The sequence below is a fragment of the Narcine bancroftii genome, chromosome 9 (assembly GCF_036971445.1).
Source record: "Narcine bancroftii isolate sNarBan1 chromosome 9, sNarBan1.hap1, whole genome shotgun sequence".
NCBI lineage: Eukaryota > Metazoa > Chordata > Chondrichthyes > Torpediniformes > Narcinidae > Narcine > Narcine bancroftii.
The window spans coordinates 25,674,855-25,698,394 of NC_091477.1; the positions used below are offsets into that span (position 1 = coordinate 25,674,855).

The 23,540-nt window shown below is 41.4% G+C and overlaps 1 protein-coding gene across 1 annotated transcript in view; it reads left to right on the top strand.

Annotated features, from left to right (window-relative positions):
• spock1 (SPARC (osteonectin), cwcv and kazal like domains proteoglycan 1) overlaps window positions 1–23,540 on the top strand; it is a 289,966-nt gene that overhangs the window by 257,780 nt on the left and 8,646 nt on the right. Inside the window, exons 7-10 of the mRNA XM_069898490.1 lie at window positions 766–885; window positions 12,164–12,385; window positions 16,765–16,827; window positions 20,711–20,848. Coding sequence (XP_069754591.1) covers window positions 766–885; window positions 12,164–12,385; window positions 16,765–16,827; window positions 20,711–20,848 — 543 coding nt within the window. The remainder of the gene's footprint in view (window positions 1–765; window positions 886–12,163; window positions 12,386–16,764; window positions 16,828–20,710; window positions 20,849–23,540) is intronic.

A 23,540-nucleotide genomic window follows, 5' to 3' on the forward strand; every position in this document is an offset into this window, starting at 1 on the left:
TAATGTTTAAAGAAAATTGAAAGCAACTTTTGTTTAAGTCACCATTTGTCTTTGTGAATTTCTATTGCTGCTGGGTTTTTGGGTTCCTCTGGACTCGTATCAATAAAATTGAAAGAGTGCAGAGAAAATATATTATAATGTGGCTGGGATTTGAGGAACTGAGTTACAGGGAAAGATTAAGCAGGTTAGGACTTTATTCCCTGGATCTTAGAAGAATGAGGGGAGATTTGATACAAAATTATGATGGGTATAGCTAGAGTAAAATGCAAGTAGGCTTTTTCTACTGAGGTTAGGTGAAATTAAAAACTAGAGGACATGGGTTAAGAGTGAAATGGGAGAACTTTAGGGGGAATTTCTTCTCCCAGAGCATGTTGGGGTATAGAACGAGCTGCCAGCTGAAGTGATGAATGCAGACTCAATTTTAAAATTTAAGAAAAATTTGAACAGGTAGGTGGATGGGAGAGGTACGGCGAGATGTGCACTGGTGACAGGTTAGTTTGACCCAGCATAGAAGGGTGTATAGCCTGTGTTCTGTGCTGTCTTGTTCACAGGAATTATCCAGCTTTTCAGGTTAATGTTTGCAGATCTTTGAGAAAACAGATCCATAAGGCCTTTTAGGGACACCCAAGATAGTATAATTTTTATGTGGTTCTCTTGGAGTGTCATCATTACAATACACCAAAGTGCAATAAAACCATTTGTCTGAAATTTGTGTCTATACATTTATTGTTTTGTAATGTGTAACTGTTGTCTGTTGTTTGATAGTATGCAATGAAAAAGAACTGAGAAATCTGGCTTCCAGACTGAAAGACTGGTTTGGGGCTTTACATGCTGATGCCAACCATGATATAAAGGTTAAAGCAGTCAAGCAATCAGAACAGAAACGTAAGTAAACCTCTTCTTATAAGAACTAAAAGGTAACTTTCCTTTAAGGAAAAATTGAGTTTTTAATACTTTCACAGTCAACCAAAATATTTATTAGATTTATAAGGAATTTTAAACTTTTGTGTTGTAACTACATGACATTAAAAAATTCTCAGTAAAAAAGCAGTTAAGTTTTATACAGATGAGGCTGGTGGTGTGTGCACTTCAAGTTCAGTTTTTCTGCAAAATTATTTTGGCTTTGTCAAGCGTGATTCACCAGAAGGTGCAAGGTGACTCTAAGCTGAATGGAATAAGATTTCCTTTTCCCTCTCTCGATTAAAATTGCCTCAAACAATAACTGCTAATTTGGAGCGAAACAACCCCAGTTTGCAACAGTGTTCCATATGCAGAACCAATACTCTTTGTTGTTACATTTTGCTATTCATTAACACATATAATTTCTAATACCATTTTCTTTCAAATGACTTTTCAAAAACAGTTAAGGACTAAATCATAAATAAATAAATAAAAACTAAATAGAAAATAATACAGGAAAATCATATCAGGATTAAAATTTGCTTACAAAGTATCAATCACAATGCAATGGTCATTTAGCCGATAAAATTAAGTTACCTTGTTTCAACACATATTCATTGTTTGTCGTTCACCGTGCAACTAGGTTTTTGGAGCATTGCTTGCTCTGCAATTGTATTATTCACAGGGGTTCTTTCTGATCGGGTTCAAGCCTAATACTTAGAACTAAACTCAAGTGTGTCTTTAGGTAATTCAACTACTGGACTCCTTCAAGACTTCCAACCCACTCTCATCCCCATACCAAACACAACTGACACTCATCTAGAACATCCATTAATCATCTTCCCCAGATAACAATCTCTCAATTCTAACTTTCAATGGCCCACCATACCAACCTCCAACTTTTCCCTTGTATCACAATTGTTACTCATTCAACTTTTCACTGATCACCCAAGTTCTCACTCACACCTCTCTCCAGGCACATATCACTCAATACAAACTTTCCATCCAACGCTTCCCACCAGTACGCTGCCAAATTGCTGAATTATACCCTCCCTTTTGGCCTAACTGCTGATTCAACATGATTACAAGAATTGCCAACTGCAAAATCCTTCCTTTTTCTCTCAAAAGGAAGCCTGAACACCCCAGTGTAAAGCCGTATAATCTCCCCCCTTGCGGCTAAAGACATACTCACCTGAATGAGGCAGAAGCGCCTCCGAGGTGTCAACGCCAACCCTCCTCCGGGAGGGATAATTGGCGGAGTGCAGCCGCTGCCTGACAGCCCCCCCGCCTTGCTGCCTGACAGCCCCCTGTCCCGCTACCTGACAGCTTCTGCCTCACTAGGGGACAGCTGGGCAGGGGTGGCTGGCGGGGCACATCGGGGAGCAGCTGATACTAGCTGCCACAGCCCGGCTGGCCGCTCCTGCACCTGGGCCACTCTCTGTGGCTTAAAACGCGGCATAGCAATAGTGACCTTCCCCACCCATAATCCCCCACGCAGCTGGAACTGTTGTAGGAAACATAGTGGTTCCAGTTGCGTGGGGGATTATGGGTAGGGAAGACAGCCATTGCTATGCCACATATTTATGATGGGTGGCGCTACGGCACCAGTTGTCCCGCCTCCATCAGATCCAGAGGCACTACCAGGCACTTCTGGATATGAATAGGCCCTTTCAGGTGGACCAGGCAACACTGCAGAAGTCTTTTAGGGCTGCCACCTGAAAGGGGCCAATATAAAACTCTGGCTCCCAGCCAACTCTGCAAAGGAAAAGCTAAAATTTGTTGATGCTGCAAATCAGAAATAAAAATGAGGAATGCTGGAAATACCCAGCGTAAAAAGCAGCATCTGAGAGAGAAACAAACTTAATGTTTCAAGATGCCTGACCTACTGAATAATTCCAGCATTCATAAATATTATCACAACTCCACAACCACATCCTTGTACCAATTGTTACAGTACATACATCATTACTTTCCTTGAGCCAAACATTTAGTCAAGTGTTAGAATTAGTTGTACCAACTGAGAGTGACAGACTTTTGAAAATGCTTTGTTCATAATCTTTTTAATATTCCCTTGGATCTAGCAATTATTCCTTTACTTTTTAAAATTAAAAAAATTAACCCCATTATTTATTAAAGGTGAGAAAAAAGCCAGGAAATTATGAAACTGTTAGTCTAACATCTGTTGTGAGGAAGTTAGTGGAATCCATAATTGAGGGGAGAGCAACTGAGCATTAAAATAAATTTGAGCTGATTAGAGCAAGTCAACATGGATTTTCCATGCGCATGTCATTTTTAATGAAAAATAAAATTTCTGTGGCAAATGACTAAGGTACCATATGGACATAGTTTTAAATGACTGCCAGAAGTTATTTTAAAAGACTTAATTTAAAAAAAATCTGTTTATTAGAATTAAAATACATAGAAATGATAATATATTACAGAATTGGATGATATTGGTTAGGTGGAGGAAGACAGAAGGTAGAGATGTTCCAAAATTAGAGGGAAGTAATTACAAATGCTCTGTGAAAATCTGGGATGAGGCCTTAGTTTTGCATGCTTATTAATAACATGACACAATTAAAATAATTTTAAAAAACACGCAGTTATACTTATGACACCAATCGATGGCCTAGTAAATATTTTAGTTTAGACTATAAGGGTCTTCAGTAAGTTAAATCAATGAGCAATCATGTGAAATTTCAGTTCAATTGATTGTAATCAATTTGAGACCTGATGGATGAGTAAGTTAACCATGGTTGAGATCCAAACAGATCTATGGTTTGAAAATCTAGAAAAAAAACTTTTGATGCCTTACAACTGAAATAAAACAGTAAATGTCTACAGTTGAGGCAAGGTCTTTGGACAGAGAAACAGTTAATGTTTTGAGTCAGTGATCCCCAGACCTAGAAAAGTGAGAAAAAAAGGGCGTATGTTTAAAGTTGTAGCAAGTGTATGGGGAGAAGTGAACAAAGGGAATATGATAGGATGGAGATCTATTACTTTAACAGCCAGCTCAACTATGTTCCCACTGTCAAAGAGACTGAATGCCATTAAAAAATATTCACTGCATCTGACGACTGTTTTAAAGACCTTTTTATTGGCAACAATTTTGCATCTTTTGAACAATTGGCAGTAAAATTTACACAAAACTCTTTAAGTTCTTCTTCTTGCTGAGAGATATTGCCACCTCTTGGAGAGTCTCAAACTTCAGCAGTGGGACCATGGCTTATATTACCCAAAAGTTATTTACTTCAGATCTTATCTCTTTGAACAAATGATTTAATTATCTTCAAGGTCTCCTGACAGTCTGCGACCAACAAAAGAAAACTGCATCTCTGGGCCTCATGGTGGAAGTTGGATAATGTCTACTGATTTCATATGCATCCTGGGCCCCATAGTGTAAATTAGATATGTCTGCTGATTCTAAAAAAAACAAAAACAAGCAAGTTCTCATCCTTGCAGCTGCAGAAGTAAAAAAATAGTTTAAATCTTCCATTACATTCCACCCCTTGGTCACAGGCTGTCAGACACGAGACTTAACAAGCATAAGAGTACAGAAGGAGCGAAAAAGAGAAACTAAAACTATAATAAGCACAAAAATTAGCAATAATGCGAGCAACCAACGGAGAATATTGTGGCCCAATCCCCCAAATGTACCATTTAACCATGAAAAAGGATTCAAACTATCCTTGTGGGCCACAATACCCAGACACTGAAGCTCACAAACAGATTTTGAAACTTGCTGAACAATATCACATATATTAGTGGATACATCGGGCCATGTCCCCCACGAGCAACTCCCTCGGAACGTCCTCAACATTACAAATCCAATTGCTGGCATCAAAGCAGCGGTTTAGCCAGATCAGCAGGAGCACAAGACGGAGGATCTGGAACAAAGAAACCTGACTTATGTCGCTCACGATGCCGTAAGCGTTCAGTATTTAAACAAACTAAATCATCCTGTCCCTCAATAGCTACCCACCGAGTGTTACCCTGGGCATGTGTCACTATTTCCCCTTTTACGGGAGGGCCACTACCTCGTGGTGCCACCCATACCTTTTGTCCGACATTCTCTAGCTCGGGAATGGGGGGGCAATGACTGTTTTTCCTCTGGAATAGGCTGTAGTTCAGAAGTGTGAAGAAGTCGGTGGAAAGGTGTGCCTCCCTTCAAAGGGCGATGATTCAAATTGTCGACTGCCTGCTGCAGCACATGGCACCACCCCTTCAGGGTCCCCAGTGGTGTTAACAAACAAATTTGTTCCTTCAGTAAGCCATTCATTCGTTCAACTAACCCGGCAGCCTGTGGGTAATAAGGAATATGGTGGACCCATAAGATACTGTTGTCAGCTGCCCAATCACAGATTACCTTCCCGGAGAAGTGCGAGCTATTATCAGACTGAATTTCTCTGGTACATCATAACGAGAAATTAAATGGTTTAGTCCTTGGATAGTGCTAGCTTGGTCAGCCGTCTTGGTGGGAAAAGCAAAAACCAGGCCCAAAAAGGTGTCAACCATTACTAGGACGTAACATTTACTCATACAGTCTGGCATGGGGCTTTTGTAATCAATTTGCCAGACTGCAGCTGAGCAAGCTCCCCGTCTTATTCAGCCATGCGGACCAGGAGGAACGGTGTGGGACTTCACAAGCTGGGCATGTACTCACGACCATGCGGACATCGTCCTGATGGACGGGTAAGGCATGTGTACGGGCTATTATAGCTGATCCCTTCTCCCCCAAATGGCCACTCTGTTCATGTGCCCATCGAGCCAGTAGGACGTTATCGGCACGGCTGATAGTGGCAAGCTGATCTGCTACTGCATTATGTTGTGCCATGTTCGTCGTCGCATTGGTATGGGCGTCAACGTGATATACGGTTATCTCACAATGATGGGAAGCATCCCACAACAGCTGCCACATACTGGGCGGTCATGCATCAGCCAGTCATTCTTTTGCCAATCAGGCATGCATACCATTAGTCCATTAGCCACAGTCCAGGAATCAGTAAACAAGCGAAGAGGGTGATCATGGGGGTCTAGTGGTAAAGTGACCGCCTTCAACTCAGCATACTGACTGGAGGCACCATCCCCCTCCTCCAATAAGCGAGTTCCTGACCTGGGATGGTAAGCCATTGCCTTTCACTTCTGCTTTCCTTGCACCCACTGGCTGCTACCATCAGTAAACCAGGCATCCTCTTGTTCTGCTGGAGTGAGCGAATCATATGGTTTACCCCACTGAACTGGTGAAGGGGGTAGGGGAGGGGGCAAGGCGGGTTCAACGTCCTCATGACGAGACGGAAGATCAGCCACCTGTTCGTGTATGCGGCCCACCCCTTCAGACCCTCTGATTGCACGACTCTGAATATACCACTTCCATTTAACAATAGAAGACTGCTGAGCCCGCCCGATCTTTAGATTAGCGTCATTAGCCAGGACCCAGTTCATTATTGGAAGTGCAGGTCGTAATTGAACATCTGCATCGCCTGTCATTCTTTCAGTCTCCAGCAGGGCCCAGTAACAGGCTAGTAACTGTTGTTCAAAAGCAGAATAATGAGTGGCAGCCTCGGGCATGGTACGTGACCTGAATCCCAGTGGGACTCGGCGGCCCTCTTGTTTCTGTCAGAGGCTCCAGGATGCCACATCATCAGTAACGGAGACCTGTAGTTCATAGGGGGGTATCTGGGATGCAGGGAGCAATGGGCAGGGCCTGAAGAATAGCCTGCTTGGCGGACTGGAACGCCCTTTCCTGATCATCACCCCATACAAAGTCTGTTTTCTTTCGGGTAACCTTATATAGAGGACGTAAAAGTAATGCCAAGTGTGGAATATGGTGTCGCCAGTATCCCAATAACCCCAGGAAACGCTAGGTCTCTTTTTTGTTATTAGGAGTGGCCAAGACTGCGATCTTATTGCAAACTTTATCGGGAACCACGTGTTCTCCAGCATGCCACTGAATTCCAAGGAAGATAACTGTCTGGGATGGGCCCTGTACCTTGGCGGGGTTAATGGCCCACCCTCTTTGCATCAGGATATCTTGGACACTCTCCATACCTTCCTATACCATCTCTTCCGTGGCCCCTTGGATCATCACATCATCAATATAATGGTGAATTGAGAGGGAAGGCGATACTGTCACCGTCTCCAAATCACGGGCAATTAAGCTGTGGCAAATAGTGGGAGAGTGTACATAGCCCTGAGGGAGGCAGGTGAAGGTATACTGATGCCCCTTCCAGGTAAAGGCGAACTGATCCTGTGAGACCTCAGCTATAAGAATACTGAAGAAGGCGTTAGCGAGATCAATGACAGTATACCATGTTCCTGAGTTCCCAGTAGCAATGTTTTCAATAAGAGTGACAATGTCCGGAACTGCCGAAGCAAGTGGTGGGGCATGTTTGTTCAAGAAACAATAATCAACTGTCATTCTCCAGGAGCCATCCGGCTTCTGGACTGGCCAAACGGGGCTATTAAAGGGCAACGTTGCGGGCCTCACTACCCCTTCTCTTGCAAAGCATTAATGGTGGCAGAAATCTCTTCCTGCCCTCCAGGGAGATGATATTGTGGAATGCATACTGGTTTCGGGGGGGGTGGTGGGGGAGGCACCATCACAGGATCCCACTTAGCCCGACCCATTACTTTTTTTTTCTTTGGCTTGGCGACCCATTACTAGTCTTTCAGTAATAGTCCTAATTCCAAATGCAAAACCCCCTTGGCTAGTATTAAGGGCTGTACCGGCCAACATATTAATACCCAGGATACACTTGTCAGTGGCAGCCACCAGGGCATGTAACCATATAGGAGAAGGGCCATCACCCACTGTGGCGCGGACTTTTATTTCCTTCGCCAGGGTGATCGCTCCTCCCATCCCCTCTATTCGAAATGAGGGTCTAGTCCAGAGGTCGGGGTTACCAGGAATCACCGAGTGCTCTGCATCGGTGTCGACCATGGCCAAATATTGGCAGTCATTACCCCCACCCCAATGGATTGTTAACGGTATGTAGGGCCGCGGGGTCCCCATGTATCCGCCATGTCTCAATAGAGTAGACACAGGGGCCCTGCCCACACCCTCATGCTTTAGTAAGGTTCGGGGGCTTCCAGGCCCACATGCCACTATTATCCATAAGAGCCTTTTTAACCATTTATTGTATCTCATCACGGGTAACTGGAGCAGGAGAAGCTGTCTCGATAGGAGCAGGAGTGGGAGCAGAAGGCACAGCTGGACCAGGAGGATTCAACAGCTGGGGATGATGTTCCCCTGCTTTCCTCTTATAAAGGGCATAAAGAACCACAGTAGGTTTCCCATCAATATCACTTTTAGGTACGCCTAACTTTAACAAGGTTAGAAAAAGGTCCTTTCTAGACAGTCCGTTATTACCAGCAGTCCCTCTCTTTCCATCTTGCTTGTCTGATTTAACCTGGGTTGTACGTGAGTGGATTTTACCTCCCAACTCTAATTCTCTAAGCCCAGATAAGGCGTGCACCGCCTCAGAAACAGGGTGCCCAATTAGTGGACTAGTTAAGGACAGAACAAGTCTCCGTACAGTGGGTTGGGCGGAACGAAACAATCTGCTATGCATTCCGGCCGTGAATCTCTCTTCATCAGGGCTCCCCCCATGTACCCACAGCCTCAAATGCCCTGCATACAAGGCAGAGACCAGGACCTGTTGACAAATTACTGCTATACCATCCTCTGGGGTGCCCCAATTGTTCTGTAAATGTAAATCCCTATCTACTGGTGATGGGTATACTCGTAGCAGGGCATCCCCTAGAGTGGCAAGTAAGCAATCCACCTCTCTTCCTCTACCCTGCAGCTCAGTAGTGACCCGGATATCAGTAGTCAATGTTCCTAATCTGTCGGACTCTGGCTTTACCTTACTCTTAATTTAGTCTGTGTGGTCTGAGTCCAGCGTGTTCTTTGAATGAAGTGATAGGAGAAGGTATTCGGTTCAACAGTCAGTTTATTACACAGCACAAGAATAAAACTTAACAGAGCTCTGGGTCAGTCGTTAGTTCATAGGTCACCTGCACAGTGAGCTACTCCCCAAGACTGACCCCTATTGTCCAGTTGGCTCAGTTTATATAGATCAACCTTATCATACAGAACAAAAGTTGGCTTCCTTTGCTAGATTTCATTATCATACAGAACAAAAGTTGTCTTCCTTTGCTAGATCTTTTTGCATAAGGGTTATCACAAGTCATCTCCTGTTTTGCAGATATCTGGGGTGTAGCACTCCCATCTTAATCCTCCAGGCCAGACTATCCTGTTGTGTTGATCAGAAATTAATTCATCCCCAGATATTTCTAATCACCATTCTGTTCCTGTCTGGCCAATTTCTGCTGTTCTCTTTAACACCACCTCCTGCCTTAATCTTCCTCCTAGACTGGTTTTCCATTCCCTTTGTTTCTTGCAGGCCATTCTTTGTTCTGGTCTGGCCTGTGTCTCCTGTGCTACTCCCCACCTCCTTCAGTTGGAGCATTCCTCCTAAATCGTTTTATGCATTTCCTCTCCCTGTATTTTGGGAGCGGACAATTTTGCTCAGCCAACTTTGCTCCATGCTGTGATTGCCACTTAATCACATTCCTCTTTTCCCCTGAACCATGCAGTAAATATACACTTATTAATTAATCATTTCTTTCATAATGTTTTAACCCCTAGATTCCAACAAATCCCAACAATTCCTCAGGAGTTAAATATACATTACCCCCTCCTTGCTCCCAAACACACAGGACCCAGGCTGCCAGAGTTTCTCCCGCCTTTTGCCTAAATCGATCTCCAATGGCAGCCAGCTCTTTTATCGAGAAGTCACGTATCATTGACTGCTTTTGACCTCTGCTCCCACTTTGGCCCGCAGGGTCCTTTGCCCAGTGGACGGGACAAGGCCTAGGCCTTCCCGTAGAGGGGGTAGGGGCCATAGAGCATAAGCAGGGTTTCGGGTATTTTCCACTGGGTCCGCTTGGGAGATCGGGGTATCTATCCCTTCAATCTCTACCCTTACATCATCACCCCTTCCGTCCGTTTGGGAAGTCTGCTGCCTTATGGGGCGGGCGTGAACAGCAGGTGGAAAGGGTAGTATGTTAGGCACATGCTGAGGAGTATCTGCATTATTACCATGGTCATCATTCCAAATATTCCCGTCCCATTCATCAATTAAATCAGGATCATTGCCATTCCTTATCATGGCATGAATACGGTGTGGATCGGGTTCTACTCCATACCTTTTTTTATCTGCACAGAGCTGCTGCCGGAGTTTAATATTACGGCCCATCGTTTGGACATGCTTATCTTCCCATTCTTTGGCTCGGTCCTGACGTGTTTGGTGCAAACAATCTCGCTCATCATGGAACAGCGTTGTCGCATGGCTTCTAGCTCCTCCTCTAATTGCTCTCTCTTGTGCTGAGATTCTACTTCTCTTTGAACTAATTCTGCTTCACGCTGAACGGAGTGGCGTAAAGCTGTGGCCAGCAGCCAGAAACCGCCCGTCAGCATCCCCTTTTTACCAGGAAATTTACTTTCTCGAAGGAGAATGGCAACCCGCTCTCCCAGAGGTGCACTTGATGGGTCTAACTTCTCATCCCAACTAATGGGTGGTCCCAATAAAGACAGGGTATTGGCCAACATGCCAAACCCATCGTCTTTGGAAGTCCATCCCGGAATCAAGAACTGCTCAGGGCTCACCTCTTTCTTTTGGCGAAACATCTTGAGATCAACCCTGCTCGCTGCGCCAATTGTCTTGGGTAAACTTATACCTTTCATTTTGATCGTTTTAGATTGGTCACAGTGTTTGAGCTACCTAAAGAAAATAGACACACACACCGAGAGAAGTTCAGTTTATACAAGGCTTTATTACTAAATCTCAAGCTGAATTTACACTACAATATGTAAGCCCTTCCCAATTATACTTATCAACGCCTGGACTGGTCCCAACTGCCGAAGCGAGGCAACGACTGCATACTTGTAAGTAGGTTGTCGGGGCGTCGGTAGCAGCTTCTCCACCTCCCTCAACTGGGATGTTAGCTGGACTCTTGAAGTTCTTCTTCTTGCTGAGAGTCTCAAACTTCAGCAGTGGACCATGGCTTATATTACCCAAAAGTTGTTTACTTCAGATCTTATCTCTTTGAACAAATGATTTAATTATCTTCAAGGTCTCCTGACAGTCTGCAACCAACAAAAGAAAACTGCATCTCTGGGGCCTCATGGTGGAAGTTGGATAATGTCTACTGATTCATATGCATCCTGGGCCCCACAGTGTAAATTAAGATTATGTCTGCTGATTCTAAAAAACAAGCAGGTTCTCAGCCTTGCAGCTGCAGAAGTAAAAAACAGTTTAAATCTTCCATTACATCATTCCATCCCATTCAAATGACTAGGTTATTGAGTAGATTTTCCAACTAAAGTACTGGGAATGATGTGAAAGTTTCTGTTTTTCTTCCAGACTCTGTGACTGTATTCAAAGAGCACAGTTGTTCTGAGACCAACAATCAGCTGAGTGGGACTGCTGCTTTAAAGCAGAAGATCCAGGCCATTATGTAATCAATACTTTTTTTTCTCCAATTATGAATTCTTAGAATAATTATTGGACAATATTTATTGAATATTTAAGAATTGCATATTATAGATCCAATTACCTTTAATACTCTGCAGTTCTCAAAATAGTTTGTTTTCAAAATTATATAATTTTTGAGATCAAGAAATATTGATAACTATGACAATAATTTCCATCACCAGGGAAATTCTAATGATAATTATTCACATCAAACATGTATTTTACTAACTTGCTTAAAACCATTTTAAAAAAATAAGCTATTAAAGAATATCCCTCGAAAATATGTTTTCTAAATGAACTGATGACTCAAAAGTGTATTCATAGTTTAAATTGCCAAAGATCATTCGATTTTAATAAATCAGAATTAATATTATTGATTAATCAAGGAGTTAAAGTATGAGCAGATGAAAAAAATGAACTTCAAATAAACATCAAGGAAATAAATTAGGGAATTTATTTCCAATTGAATTAGTGATTAAAATTGTCCATTTTATTCATATCTTATTTGACTATGTAATGAACTCATGAAATTATTTGATTAAATTATGATTGAAAACTTACGAACACATGTATTGGCTAGGATCCCAATTTATCTTCTACACCAATGTACTTAGATGAGGCAAGGTGAAATAGTTGAGTCAGGAATTAATTTAGATTTTAATCAAAATTTTTAATTCTTACTCTCCATATTTTGCACTGAAATTATGTGGACATTTTTTTAATAGGATTTGATACCAGCATTCTACCAATCTGCAAGGATTCCTTAGGTTGGATATTCAACAAGCTGGACACGAACTATGATCTTTTGCTGGACCAATCAGAATTGGGCACCATTTATCTTGATAAATACGAGCAATGTATTATACCACTTTTCAACTCCTGTGACACATTTAGAGATGGAAAACTTTCAAACAATGAATGGTGCTACTGTTTCCAGGGGCAAGGAGGTGAGTATACTTTTTATCTTAAAAATAACATCAATATAAGGACTATTTTAATTCCTGACATTTTGCCTTTTGTATAAATGAATAAGAGGATTGTGGGTGGGGTAGTGTGAGGGAATCTGCCTCGTTGTGGAAAATCACTAACAGTTAATGTTCCTTGTTGATCCATCTATTCTTGGACAAACAGGAACTGAGATCACAAGAGAAGCTAAGTTATGGGTGGAGAGAGAAACAGACATATAGAGAAACCGTAAGGTCAAAAGTATCAATAGTAAGAGTGATGAAAATGATTGGAGAGATTAAAGCAATGAGTGACAGGCGATGTATAGTAATTGCTGAATTTTCTTGAGTGACATTGTTGTGTCAGTTTCAATGTATTTTTTTTCCATTTATTTATCACGTTATTGCAGCTTCTAGCATTAAACCTTGCAGCCAACTGGTAAGATAATGTAAAGCAACACCTTCCAGCTGCTGAGAAATTATGCACCTTAATAAATGGATGCTGCAAAGATGGGAGTAAAGTGAAATAATGCTACTAGAGACATGGAAAACTGAAGAACAGTGCCTGCAAAGTATTCCAAGGGAGGGTTCATTAAGGAATAATACTGCATGATTTGTGATTCATCAGGAACAATACTTTGGATATGGATGTAATGCAGCCAAATCCCTGCACCTTCTCTGTTGGAAGGTAAAAAGGCAAAATCCTCCCTCTCAAGTTTTGGAATTTGGGAGCATTCAATAAGGTCCTGCACAGAAGGTTCCTCTGAAAGGTTAGATTGCATGGATTCCAAAGTCAGGTTGCAGACTGGAAAGAAAATGGACTTCATGGTATAAAGCAGATGGTGAAAGGTTGTTTTTCAGTCTGGAGGCCTGTGAGTAATGGTGTGACACAGGGTTTGGCGTTTGACCTATTGCTGTTTGTCATGTACAATGCCCTCCATAATGTTTGAGACAGACACTTTTTTCCTTTATTTGTCCATGTGCTCCACAGTCTTAAATTTGTAATCAAACAATTTACAAGTAACTAAAGTTCACATTCCAGATTTTATTCAAGGATATTTATATACATTTTGGTTTCACCATGTAGAGGTTACAACACTTCTTGTACATTGTTCCCTCAATTCAGGGCACCATAATGTTTGGGATATTTGGCTTCACAGTTGTTTGTGAGGACTCAGGTAAAAACACAATGCTGGACACAGTCAGCAGGTCAAAGTGCGCTTTATAGAGCAAAGATAAAAATATATAACTGACATTTCAGGCTTGAGCCCTTCATTAAGGTATTATAAAGGACAATGATTGACCTGAATTTCTCCAGCATTGTTTTTACTTCAGTCATGGTGTCTGCAGCCTAGTGTTTCCCTTGTGAGAACTCAGTTATGGTGCAGGTATAAGAGAGATAGGCTTGCTTCTAAGTTTTGATCATCTTTCGAGTCTGTAGTTTTCATTTTTCAACATGAAGACCAGAAAGTCAAAGAAGCCGAAAGAATAAAACAGTAAGAGGCATCGCCTAAACCTTAGGATTACAAAAATCAACAGTTTGGAACATCATTAAAAAGAAAGAGCTTACTGGTGAGCTCAGTAATCACAAAGGGACTGGTACTCCAAGGAAGACCTCAAAATGAAGAAAAATCTTCAAACTTGTGTCCAGCAGATCAGAAAAACTCTTCAGGAGGCAGGTTTGGGTATGTCAATGACTACTGTCTGCAGAAGACTTCATTAACAGAAATATAGAGGCTATACTGCAAGATGCAAACCATGGCAAAGGTGGTATGCTTTAGATCTTGAGTATGTCTCCTCACTTTACTCTTGCCATCTCTCCGAAGCAGGTTAATTATTTTAAAATATTTTTAAATTTTAAGGAAATACAGAACACAGGAACAATCTGGTGTCAGGTAGTTGAAGAGGGATGGAGGGAGCTGGACTTTGTGCTGTGGATGGTTATTGAGGAGAGTGGGCCACTGAAGGTAAGGGTGAGGCTGTGGAGATGACACTGGAAGTCTAGCCTTAGGATTACTGGGGCACAGAGCTTGGGCAATACCAGGAGCCTGAACCCTTGATGTCTCCTCTTCCCCACCCCCCCCCCGCCCCCACACCATCGAGTTCACCGAGCAGCATCCTAGTGCCGTGATGGAGTGGCCCTGGGCCATGAAGGCAATAGTGAAGTTCACTGGGTATACTTTGAGTTTCAGTGTACGGACCACATTCGGGTGCACAGAGCTCTCAGTACTACCGCTATCAAACAAGTATTTTATTACCCTCCCATTGATAGCGAAGTCCATCATTGAGCGGCTGAGACCGTGGGGAATGTTCTCTGTTAGCATGGAGGATGCTAGGACTACCTTAGGGTCCAAGTTGCTGCTCCCCAAGGGTTGTGGCGAGTAGCGGCCAGTGGATGCCTTTTGGATCGTGGGGTGCGGCAAGTGCACAGTTTTGCACGTGCGCATGTTGACCCATGATGGCAGCACCCAGGAGATGCTCATGGCATTGACGTGGTTGGGCAACTCCGCCAGAAGTGACATCATCAGTGTGGGCAGAAGATGGTGGTGCCTGTGGTGAGCACATGGAGGTGGCATGATTGGACGGCGAGGCTGAGTAATGGCACTGCCTGGCATCTGCACATGGGGGTGTCCAGAGAGTTGGAAGATGCTCCTGGTTGGTCGCAGAGGGCCGCAGCGCTCCCAGTGGGTTTGGTGAGGCACATTTTAGCAAAGTGGCCTTTCTTGCCACATGAGGAGCAATGAGTTCTTTGCAGGGCAGTTCTTTCGTGAGCTCACGTCTGACCCACATCAGGACTTGGTGGCAGACTGTGTCGGCTATCATCTCATCCAATGTGGGGCCTTTCAGTGAATGCTGGCGTCAGCCAGGCCGGAGGTTGGGGGAGGTGAGCATTGAAGGCCTCTATATGGTGAGCTGCAGCCTCTTGGGAGGTATTATTCTCCTCTAAGTCTCTGTTATGTCACCCTCGACCGCAACCCTCACACGCAGGCATCTTGGATGAGTTGCTCTACCTCCCCTGCTTCAATCATGCACGGGTGTGCTTGTTCTCTCAGTGCCCTCAGGTAAGTGGCTACCATCTCGCCTGGCTGCTGAGCAGGAACCTGGTGTAGAGTATGTTCGTCGAGGGCCAGTACAAGCCTTCCAGGACGACAATCCTTGGTTCAAAATCCGTGCAGTCTCAGATAGCCTGGAAAATGTGCTGGCCCAGCTTGGTGCTAAGTATCATGAGTCTCTTCTGGTTAGTATTGATGACCTCAGCCTGTGTGTGGATGATCGCCTCAATCGCATGTTTCCAGATCTCAAGTATGCTGGAGCATCTGGGCATTGAGGGTCGATATCCAGCCTCTTGTTGGTGAGGAACTTCTCCATGTCCTTTAGTTTTAAGCGAATTAAATTGTGAGCACTGCTGTGCAAATAATTGACACTAAGTCCACAGATTGTACAACAGGCTTTAAACTTGTACACACAAGTCTCAGTATCTTTGCAGGCTCCACGTGTCCGACTGTCTCCGAAGGGGCTGGTGATTGACAGCTGGCAGGTGGGGCCTCCTACCTGCAGGTACAGTGTTGCCCCCTGCAGTAGACTGGTAGGAGTGCAACCAAAGTAGTGGTTGTATCACCACGCATGCACTCTGAGTAAGGACAGTAAGTCTAAACACACAGATTCCTTTTGATTAAAAGCACTTCAAATAAGAAATAGAAAATGGTCAAGCAATATTTATAAATATAAGCAAAATTAACATTTCAGCTTGATGAAATATACATTTTTCCTCATTGCTGCCTGACCAGCTGAGTCTTTCCAACCTTTTGCTTTTGCACCATTTTTTTTTTTAAAAAAGCAATATTGCTTTATCTCTGTATCCTGAATGTATGATTATAGAATCTGCATCGCTTTAAAGAAATTTTCTACATTGTTTTAGACCTTGACCATGGTTAACATTAAACTATGATTATTCTTTTGGCTTCAGATTAAAGAATGCTTGGACTCAATATTGGCTGGGATGGATTCAATTTTTGTTTGATAATTTTTAAAGGTTATCCAATTGTACTTCTAACTGTCATAAAAACGGAAGATTGATTGCCCATCATTAGAGAACAGTTAGTCCAATCACTACTTCATAATGGTCAGTGACAGTTACAAAATAGCTTTAATCCCAGTGATTTATTGGTTTTATGCAAAATCTCAGGAGAGGTAGAGGTAGCATCTGTCGCTCGTACTTAAACACTGCTGAAACTTGTCAAAAGATTTTTTAAAATTGACTGTTGTTCCATCTTGTGTAAACATGGATTGCCTTCAGAGACTAAAGTGTAAAAATGAAATCCAGTACTGTCTATACACAAGTCAAATTTATCAATAAGAATATACTTCATATTCTGTTTCAGGTCTCCCATGTCAAGCAGAAATTAATAAGATTCAAAGACAGAATAGAGGGAAACATCTTTTAGGTAAGCAATGGTGAATTCAAGATAGTATGTTTAATTCAGTTTGTATTTGTGTATATGACAATAAACTCTCAATGTATAGATGCACCAAAATTCTTACTTGCTGCAGCCAAACAAGTTTTAAGAAATACCAATAACAATATAAATTAAATTACCAAAATATTGCAAGTCAGATAAATATTCAGTTGCAGTTAGTACAAGTGAAAAAAGAAAGCGATGTTTCAATAGGGCACATAAATATTTTGGGTCTCCAAAGCAGTTGATGATTGGCTGTTGGAGAAAAATATTTTTGAACCTAGTGGCGTCAGACTTAAGGCTTCTGTACCTTTTACCTGAAGGTAGAAGCAAAAAAAAAATGTTGACGGGTGTGATTGGGTTTATGATGTTAGCTGCTGCTTTGAGACAGTGTCTCACAAGGATGTCTTCAATGGACAGGAGGTTAGTGCCTGTGATGGACTTAGCTAGACTTGCCACTTTCTGCAGCCTTCAGCGATCCTGGGGATCCAAACTTCCAACCCAGGTCGTGATGAAACCAGTCAATACATTTTACAGAGTACCCCTGTAGAGGATTGATAGAGCATTTGAAGACGGGCCAAATCTTCTGACTTCTTGGAGAGTTAGTTGTCAGAATGTGCCTTCATGGTTGCCTTGATGTGTTGGTTCTAGGAGAGGTACTCGATATATAGATGCTCAAGAATGTTAATATACTAACTGTTCTGCCAACAAAGACAGGTGCATTGCATGGTCACTTGTTGCCCCTTCCTAAAGTCCACAATAATCTCCATCCATTATTGTGATTTGGCCTGGTTTTTGGCCAACGAGATGAATAAACATAGATCCCAGGACTAAGCACACAGCTTTGTGTTGCCCATATTGGTGATCAGCAAAGAAATAATTGCAAAGGGAGGAATAGAATCCCAAATCCTTGAGTTTGATTTTGCACACATGGTGGTATTAAAAAAACCAAGCTGCAGGCAATAAACAATGTTGGTATTCTTGTGGTCCAGGTGATCAAATTCAGAGTGGAAGGCCAGTGAGATTTTCAGCTATTGACTTGTTAGTGACAGATAACAGTGATGTATGGTTTGAAGGTTCATTAGAGAAAAATAGTATTTTCCCCCAAGTGGAGCACATATACCTTAATTTTCAAATTGTAATTTCATTCTCTGCCATATGATTAATCTGTCGAATGAAATTAAGAAAGTTCAATACTGGAACATCCCTTTTAAAATAATTAGTATCTTATGCTTTCACTGTTCACATTAATAAAGAATTGCAACACTTGATATAAATCAGATCACAATGACTTCTGTTATATTTCTGGCTATTCCCTTTTTCTCCTCATTGTGCTCCAAGAAAAAGGTAGATAAAAGCATGCTCTTTAAACTGGAAGGAGAAGCTAATGTTTTAATCTGATTCTTAACAGATCACTCAGTACAATGTCTAGCACTTGAATTTCAGTCTTTTAAAATGCTAAGAAAATTGTTTGAATAATGTTAGCACCCAGCCAAATCTTCCAAAACTTCTCCAAGAGCAGTAGTATAATATTTAGCTTAAAGAATCCTGTGCCAAATTGGCAGCTATGATTCCCAGCGGGAGCTGATAAAAGCTCTTGCATCTTTGCTGTGTTGACTAGTTTATGGGAGCACATGATGCATATATTGGAAAATAGATTACAGTGGGCACTGTGACTTTGGCATCTTGTACAGAGCAGTCAATGCCTAAAGAATTCTCACTCCGCCAGTTATTATAAAGCTATAGAAAAGGCTGCAGAGTATGTGAGGGTAACCAGGAAAAGGGAGTCATTGCACTTGTTTGCCCTATTCCTATACCCCAACCAAGGATTTGTTTGCATGAAGAGGTTGTGTTCAGTGAAAGAAGAATCAGATTTACCATACTGCCGACCATTAGAAACAATGGCAGGCAGACGTTCTACAAGAAGTGAAGGTCACGGTGCACATTATTTAACTGGCATCTCATTTCCAATCCATGCACAAAGCAGGTTTTCTGTGAAAGGTCATCATAAATTGCATTAACAAAACTCAAACTTGAGGCCAGAGGTGGAAGAAATGGGTTTTGCACAACCTGAAATCTCATTATGTCTAAAACTGAAGCTTGGCAAGTGTCAGTCATGCTAAGTAAAATCAATTTCACACACACAAATGTACCAGGCTAAAATTTCCTGATGAGAAGTTAAAAAATACAAAATGCTGAAGAAGCTCAGCAGGCCAAACAACCCCCTTTATGTAGCAAAGTAAAGATACTCAACTGATGTTTCAGGCTTGAGCCCTTCAAAGTATGAGAAATTTTTTTCAACCACGGTATCTACAGAATTTTGTGAAAAAAAGTTCTCATACTTTGACGAAGAGCTTAAGCCTAAAACGTTGGTTATATATCTTTCTCTGCCTTTGCTACATAAATGACACTGTTTCACCTCCTGAGCTTCTCCAGCATTGTGTAGGTTTTTTTTTACTTCAATCATAGTGTCTACAGAACTTTGTGATTTACTCCTGATGAGAAGTAATGCTCAAACAATATGAGGTAAATCTCTTATTATCAGCAATTTGCACACAAAAACAATCTGGAATAGTCTTATTTGTTGGACAGTATCAGCCTTTCAAGATCTCGGTCACAGTTTAATTAGTTAATCACAATTTGATGACAGTAGGAATGCTGTTCATCTTAGCATCCCAGAATTAGGGAAGAAGCAACAGGTTAGATTTCCCACATTTGGATACTGACTTCTTGAAATGTACATATCTGCCAATAAATAATACATTTGAGTAATTATGACATACATTAACTGAAAAAAATTCTTGTAGTGTACATAATAACATTCCTAGATCTAAAGTCCTATGCAACAATACCTTTGGGGAGAAAAAAAGGATTTAAAACTGTAAAGAACTCACTCTTAAAAAATCATTCAACTCAAGCAGCATAAAACTCATCCTACAGTATTTAAAAGGTTATGCGCTCCTTCTCATGAACAAATTTCTCAAGCCAATTATTTGTCTCAAGATTTCCTCAGTTATTCCTTTCCTGTTAAATCATGCGAACTGTTCTCTCATTTCCTGCACATTCATTTCTTCCCCTCTCCAAAGTTTTGTATCCACTTAACTTAACCTTGTGATGCAGAATATTCTTTTGACAATCTCACCAAGGATAATAAGAATGCATTGATCTTTCTCTGACCTTTCCCTGCAGTCTATCCTCATGCCTCTTCAATCTGTTAGTTCCATTCTACTTGATCCAATGCAGTCAATAATTCCTCAACTTTATATTCTGTGCTACATCTCATGTAACCTACAACTTAAATGCTTTTATTTTTTCCTCAATCCCAACTCTCCTTTCATTGGAGACGGTTTATTCTCTATTTCTAACTTCATTATATGGTACACAAATTGTAGCCCACCTCTTTGTAAAAAAGGAGCCTGTCACTCATACCTTGAAGGCCCGAAACACAGTTATATACCTTTACCTATGGACACAGAGAACTTACCCAAATTCCCAATTCATTTATGATCCTGATCAGTAAGATGCAGATTCCACACACGTCAATATTATCAGACTTCAAATCCTCACTCTAATTTTTCACACCATCTCCATGTGCCAACTTGTACCATCCACTCTTCAGACTCTGGTCTCCTTCCAAATGTCCCCCACCTTTCTAGATTGCCCACTCCAACAATGAACCTACTGTCTTTATGCTTGCTCTCTGTGGAATTCAAAACTTTAATTCTATGCTCACTTTCTCTTGCCTGGCAGCATGGCATGTTTGTTATGTAAAACATGATAAATACTAATAGTTGCATGTTAATGTCATGGATTTTGGAAATAATAAGCTAAACATTAATACTATTTTCTTCTTGTTTCTGGTTTAATTTAGGTATCTTTATACCAAGATGCACTGAGGATGGATATTACAAGCCAATCCAATGTCATAGTAACAGAGGGCAGTGTTGGTGTGTTGACAGATATGGAAATGAAATCATAGGTTCACAGATACAAGGGACTCCCATATGTGGTAAGACCAACCAATCAATATAAAGCATAGACTTCATTTGTGTTGTTTTCATGAGATAGCAAAAGGAAAATGTACTTTTCAAATATATTGCCAGCCCCAGATCAGAAAGCAATCAGTGGTATGAATCTTTTGAAGATCACTGGAATTTATCACCATCCTTCAGTTAAAATTATCATTGATCAGGTATAGACGGAATGACTCACTGAGCTCAATCTGCTAGTTTAGCTCACATACTTTCAAGAATCTTGTTTTACAAGAGGGACAAAATAAGTGAAGTATAATAAATCATTAAAAGCATGGCAAATTGCATGATGTGAACTTGCTGAGACAACTTAAGCAGATCAATAGAAGCTCCTATTGCAAAATGTACAATAATGCATGAAACAATCTTCTGTAAAAGATTTTATGGCTCTGGTGATTCATTTTGTTGCTGATGGTAAAAAGTGAACACAACCTAGGAAATGGATTTAATGATATGAATATTAATTTTGTCAATCTTAAGTATTTCTCCATTTTTGAGAGTTCAGAAAATAGTTCTTACCAAAACGTATTTAATATAAATAGAGTTAAACCCCTGGTATCCAGCACCTACAGGGATTGGTAGATACTGAATAAGGGTGTTTTCCGGTTGCTTGAAACTCACTCTTACCATGCCTAATACATCTGCATTAAGAATAAACAGTTTAAAAGACAAAAATTTAACTATTTTCAATGAAAACATTTAGCCATCACTGAATCTCCACCCAAAAGACAAATAATAATATTATAGATAATTAAACCCCCCCCCCCCGCCCCCGTTTAGAGATAAAAACCTTATATACTGTTCTAATAAACTCTTACTAAGGAGACACTTTAAGAGAATCACCCCAATGGTGCACGGCATCAACCAGCTCTTCACCCTGGGCAATCCCAATTTATTCTAACAGCTGCTACAAGCAAAGCACGCTGCTGGCTAAATATTTCTATTACTTCAGAGAACATGAACTTTTACAATTTTTGTTATTTATTTATCTTCCTTAACGTTTTTGCCATTTGTTTGGATACCATAGGTTTTACTGTATATACAAACAAATGTTGGATTAGGTTAGTCCTGGGCATTGGCACCTCCATACCAAATAGTGAAGCAAACTGCAAAAATGCTTTCCACGGTACACCTGTAGGAGTTTGAGAGTCTTGGTGATAGACTAAATTTTTTTTGTGATTGTATCATCATGGAGGCTCCAGGACAGATCCTCAGATATGCTGACTCCCCGGTGAGGATTGCTTTATGTTCTGCTGATTTCCTCCTGAAGTCCATAATGGTGAATGGTTTTGCTAATGGTGAGTGCAAGGTTGCAGGTGTGACACCACTCAAGTAGCTGATCGATCTCTCTCCTGTACTCTTCCTCATTGCCATCTATGATTCTGCCAACAACTGTGGTGTCATCACCAAATTTGTAGATACCATTTGAATTGTGCCTGGCCACATAGTCGTGGTGTTCAATGAGTAGAGCAGTGGGGTAAGCACGCATCCTTGAGGTGCACCTATGTTGATCATCAGTGATAAGATGTTGTTTCTAATTTGCACTGATTGTAGTCATACAATGAAGAAGTTAAGCATCCATATTTCGGGGGATGAAGGCCCAAGTTTGGAACTTGTTGACCAGCACTGAGGGAATAATCTGTTGAAGGTCCTAATCCCTCTCTCCATCAGTTCTGGATACCCCATGGAAGGGATTTTGCATGTTCATCTGAGATAATTGGTGTCTTTCTGAGTTGGTGACTAGGGTGGTGGACTTCAAGTAAGGAATTTGTCTAGGTCCTTCATTGTAAAGATGTATGGGATCTATGGTGAATTGATGATTTGGAGTTGGTTTGCCCCTAGAGATAGTGGTGAAAGGGTGTTATTCCAGCTGGAAGGCCATGACCAACAGTGTTCTGCAGGGATGGGTCGGTTAGTAAATTTGATTTTGGTACTAAGCCTTGGAGTTCTGGACAGTACAGAGTGCTATCAAAGAATACAAAGGATATAAATCACTTACAGATATTGGCAATGAAATTTAATGCAACTGTGAGGTGTTGCCTTTTGAGAGATCAAATGCAAGGAGAAAGTACAAAGGCTGGTCCCTTAACAGTATTAATTGTCAAAGGGATCTGGTGATCCAAGTCCTTGGCTCCCTGAAAGTAACCAGGTATAGGGTGGTTTAAAAAAAAGCCAAAAGGCATGCTTGGCTTCATTGGATGGGGCACTGAGCAAGGAAGTCATGTTAGTTATACAAAACTTTGGTAGATTGCCCTTGGAATACCATGTGCAATTCTAGTTCACAAGAAGATAAAGGAACAGAGGTAGGCCACTTGGCCCATCGAGTCTGTTCCACAAGTGTACCCTAAGCTGAACTATACTCCCACCTAGTTTCAATTACCAGCCTTTTCCCCATATCCCTGGATGTCTTGACCAATTTGATACTTACAAATCTCCTGCTTAAACTCTCCCAGTGATCAGGCCTCCACTGTAGCAAGGACTTCCACAAATCCAACCTGGTCATTAACTTTTAGATTTCTCTGCATGAGGAAGCCCAGATCCCTTTGCACTTCCAAGATTTGATTTTTCTCCCCATCCAAAGAGTACTCTGCCTGTTTATTTCCACTACCAAAATGTAGAAATGTACATTTCTCAACATTGTATCTCATTGCCATTTTTTTGCCTAGTCCC